Source organism: Zeus faber (assembly GCF_960531495.2).
Source record: "Zeus faber genome assembly, contig: SCAFFOLD_44, whole genome shotgun sequence".
Taxonomy (NCBI): Eukaryota; Metazoa; Chordata; class Actinopteri; order Zeiformes; family Zeidae; genus Zeus; species Zeus faber.
In genome coordinates this window covers 73,599-78,039 of record NW_028293054.1, presented here as the reverse complement: position 1 = coordinate 78,039, position 4,441 = coordinate 73,599, and the positions used below count along the sequence as shown (strand labels likewise).

At 41.7% G+C, this 4,441-nt stretch overlaps 1 protein-coding gene across 1 annotated transcript; it reads left to right on the top strand.

The window, feature by feature from the left end:
* Nucleotides 1-3,731: 3,731 nt before the first annotated feature.
* On the top strand, nucleotides 3,732-4,114 carry LOC307247657 (histone H2A-like; the record flags this gene model as incomplete). The annotated part of the gene is made up of 2 exons (XM_080024690.1): nucleotides 3,732-3,893; nucleotides 3,983-4,114. The coding sequence occupies 2 exons, from the start codon at nucleotides 3,732-3,734 to the stop codon at nucleotides 4,112-4,114; spliced, it is 294 nt and encodes a 97-aa protein (XP_079880816.1).
* Between the last annotated feature and the right edge of the window lie 327 nt (nucleotides 4,115-4,441).

Sequence of the window (4,441 nt, the reverse complement as noted above, 5' to 3'; positions counted from 1 at the left end):
TTCTGAGAAGAAGAAGTCTATATTACCCTAAACAATAACAGAAACTATGTTTTTGTCTCCCAAAATGAGGAATAAAAAAGGTTGCTGTTGAAATTAACCTGGTGTAGTTTGGGTGTGAGAGTTGTTGACTATATAGGAAGGTGATCACAACAATTTAAAATAGAACACTAAATGCAACAACTTCCTTGACTGAAATTAATTGAATAAATATAAATATATCAATAAATATATTGAATAAATATATATATGAATAATAATAAATATTATTCATATAAATATATATGAATAAATATATAATAAATATTAAACAGAGATCTGTGATGTTCTTTCCAGTTTTCAATTGTATTCCTATTTTTGATTGATTGGGAATTATTGATAGAGATTAATGTGTAGGGTTTATTATATACTCCAAAATATATTTATTTTTGTTGATTTTTTCAGTAATTATAAATTGCCGTTTTTCCTATCACTATAGGACTGATCATTAGTGCCAATGTTGTAACATAGGTGACAGGCAAATCTGAATCGATGAATTCAAGTTCTTTTAACACTAGAACCGCCACACCCAGACTTTTCCTAAAATTGTGTTATGTAGCATCCCCTATTGCTAAAAACAGTAAGGATAAAACCAGATTTAAAATATGGGCAATGGGCATGGCCAGCAGGTAAAATTTACCCGCTATAGAATATAGCTATTTTCGAGAAGTTAATTTTGCATGTTTAAAGTCAATATGGTCAAAAGAAAGAGATTCATGGATGCCACACAAGAATCATTAGAAATGATTACTGCCATGAATGACAAAAAGTCTGATGGTGGGGAGGTGTCAGGACTGAGCGACGTGTCATGGGTTGACTCATCTGACGTGTCATCTGACAGCGATTAACCCCTGAGAAAAGTGAGGGTGAAAAAAGAGCATGTACTTATTGTCGATTACAGTGTATGACATACAGCTATTGCAACCAGTCTAAAGAAAAAAAACCCCAAACTTGTTTTTTTATTTTTAAGATCACAAGACGCCACCACATCCGGGAGGGCCAAACTGGCCCTCACGGTCACAGAGTACAGAGCACTTTCATATTTCATCGCTGTAAAAGTCTTTGCTCACTCAACTGTGCCTATTTTGTTCTTTCTTTTAAAGATGGTGTCTCCGTGGCTGTCGAGGCGCCCCCCTGCACCTGCAGGCACCCAGGTATTACTCAATGCTATAACTTAAACGTACAGTATATATACTGTTTGCCTTACTGTTTATAGACTTCTTAGACACACTTTATATTTTGAATTTCAGAGAAGACTAAAGCAGAACGAACGATGATGAGTTCATCCAGGATGTTGTGGAGGCCTGCGGGGAGGCTTTGCCATTTTAATAATAATAATAATTATAATAATAATAATAATAATAATAATAATAGCTGCAGGCAGCAATACACAGGGTCCAGTTTAGTCATTTTGGTATGTATTACAGTTTTCCAGTTTCTGTGAAACGCGGCACAAGTTACAAAAGTTACAAACACAGTGGACTTGCGTCTGGGAAAAATGGATGAGAAAAGGACTGTTAAAAGTACTGGACAGAGGTAGGAGGAAGTGAGCTGCAAGAGGGTTGGAGCATACTGAGGGAAATTTCTGGAAGAGATTCCATCTGCATGCGCTTTGCTGATGACGTGTGAATATGTGTGTGTGGCTAACCCCACCCAGGATCCACTGCTTTGTCACGACACAGCGACATCATAATTAAATCATAGTAGTTCTACCCACTCCAAACTACACACATTTAGCATAAGATAAAAGTGCTGATTATTAACTAATACCCACATATAACCATGACAAACTTACAACTGACTGAACCCGACTGAACCCACCTGACCCCAACTAAACCACCAGAACCGTCTCGCCCGCTACCCGACATCCCTTGAAAAGGAAAAAGCAGCTCAACATCCGCCTGAGTACAAACCCCTCCATCAGTTCCAACATGGGGACTGGGTCCTCGTAAAGAACCTACGACGGTCATCTTGGCACAATCCCCGTTTCCTGGGAACGCTCAAAGTCTTTCTTGTCACCAACAACGCCCTCAAGGTCAAAGGCCGTGCCTCCTGGGTTCACGCCTCCCACAGTAAGAAAGTTCCCCCATCCCCTCGAGCTACTCGTTGAGAAGACAACGTGAGCGTACACCGAACGCTGCTCACCCTGCAACTGCAATGGAACCACATCAACCACACCTGCGGCCATGGCACTCTTTTCACCTTACAGGGTTTTGTTGCCTACGCGGCACTGTTTGTTTCCTACTCACCATTGCTATAATTGTTGTTGTCCCCATATACATTTTCCATGATCATACTTTACTTCACATACTTTACTGTCCTGAGAATATAACTGCCCCAATCACAGTTAATAAAATATATGTTCCCGGCAGTACGACACATAGCACTGACTCAGCTCCCGGCCTTAATGGCACTCGTCTACCAAACGGTGTTTTCTGGTTATGTGGCCATAGTGCATACACCCATCTCCCAGTTGGCTGGAATAGCATTTGCACCCCGGCCAATCACACCTTTATCGTCCCAGTTTTCCACAACTGGAATCTTGGTCTCCCGCTTATGCAGGCCTTGACGACAATTTATACACCACCTCCTCACATGACACCTGAGTTTAATACCACACATGACGGACTCTATTGAATCTTCGTGAATTTGTTGTGTTAATGGTTTTTTTTTCTGGTTTGTTTTCAGAAATATATCTATACAGCCACTCAGAGAGCTTCTCCTTAGCACCTCTCTGATCAGACTCTTGTACAATTACAACACGTCTGAAGACCTCAGATGACCTTCAGCGAGTTAGAAGAAGACAACATTGCAAGAAAAAGATAGTATACCATCTTTAATTCTTTCAAGACAGAAGTATAGGACATGCTTTTTGATTAAGCATTTTGAACGTCCACTATCTTTCAGGGGTAAAAGTCAGAACTGCGTGTGTGCCTGTGTGTGTGCCTGTGTGTGTGTGTGTGTGTGTGTGGGTATGTGTGTGTGTTTATGTGTGTGTGTGTGTGTGTGTATGTGTGTGTGTGTGTGTGTGTGTGTGTGTGTGTGTGTGTGTGTGTGTGTGCCTGTGTGTGTGTGTGTGTGTGTGTGTGGGTATGTGTGTGTGTTTATGTGTGTGTGTGTGTGTGTGTGTGTGTGTGTGTGTGTGTGTGTGTGTGTGTGTGTGTGTGTGTGTGTGTGTGGGTATGTGTGTGTGTTTATGTGTGTGTGTGTGTATGTGTGTGTGTGTGTGTGTGTGTGTGTGTGTGTGTGTGTGTGTGTGTGTGTGTGTGTGTGTGTGTGTGTGTGGGTATGTGTGTGTGTTTATGTGTGTGTGTGTGTGTGTGTATGTGGCTTAGGTTACTTTTTGATCATTGGGGGGGACACATTAAGTGGGGTGTAGAAAATAATTAAAAGCAAAAAATAAACTTAAAGGATTTTAATGAAATATATAATATGATTCATAATTAGCATTGTTTAAACCGGATTGTACACCTAGAACACCAAGCTGTGTATTTATAAATACTATAATCAATGAATAAAAAAAGCACAATGTGGATATAAATAATCTAATGTGCAGTGTGACGGTTCTGAAACTTGATTCTGATTTGATGAAAAACTCGGGTCAGCGCTGACCAATCAGATCGTTCCAGCAAGGATTTATTTCAGCGCTGTAGAACGACCGGATCACCTTCTACTCGTTAGAAGCCGTCGTGATCATGTCTGGAAGAGGCAAACAAGGCGGCAAAGCCAGAGCCAAGGCAAAGACGCGCTCTTCCCGTGCCGGTCTCCAGTTCCCTGTCGGCCGCGTTCACAGGCTGCTGCGCAAAGGCAACTACGCCCGGCGCGTCGGTGCCGGCTCTTCCGTCTACCTGGCGGCCGTGCTGGAGTAACCGCTGAGATATTGGAGTTGGCTGGAAACGCTGCCCGTGGCAACAAGAAGATCTGCATCATCCCCCGTCACCTGCAGCTGGCTGTTCGCAACAACGAGGAGCTCAACAAGCTCCGGGGTGGAGTGACCATCGTTCAGGGCGTCGTCCTGCCCAACATCCAGGCTTTTCTGCTCCCAAAGAAGACTGAGAAAGCTGCCAAGTCAAAGTAAATCTGCTGGATCACTTCCCAAATACAACCCAAAGGTTATTTTAAGAGCCACCCACATCTTTGTAGAGAGTAAACCTTGTGAACCTACTTAACTTTCCTATAAATCAAGTTACGGTTATTGTCATACACCACATCAACATCACATAATCCAGCTCGCTTGTAAACTCAATAACTGCAATTCCCTGACACCAATAACAGCCATTCTGTTGAATAGTATTGTAATATTGACATCATTCATATAATAAGTATTTGTTTAAGCAGAGTTAAAAAAAAATTAAGATTCAATGCCATTGCTTATTGTCCGAATAACACCAGCTGCCCAGCACTG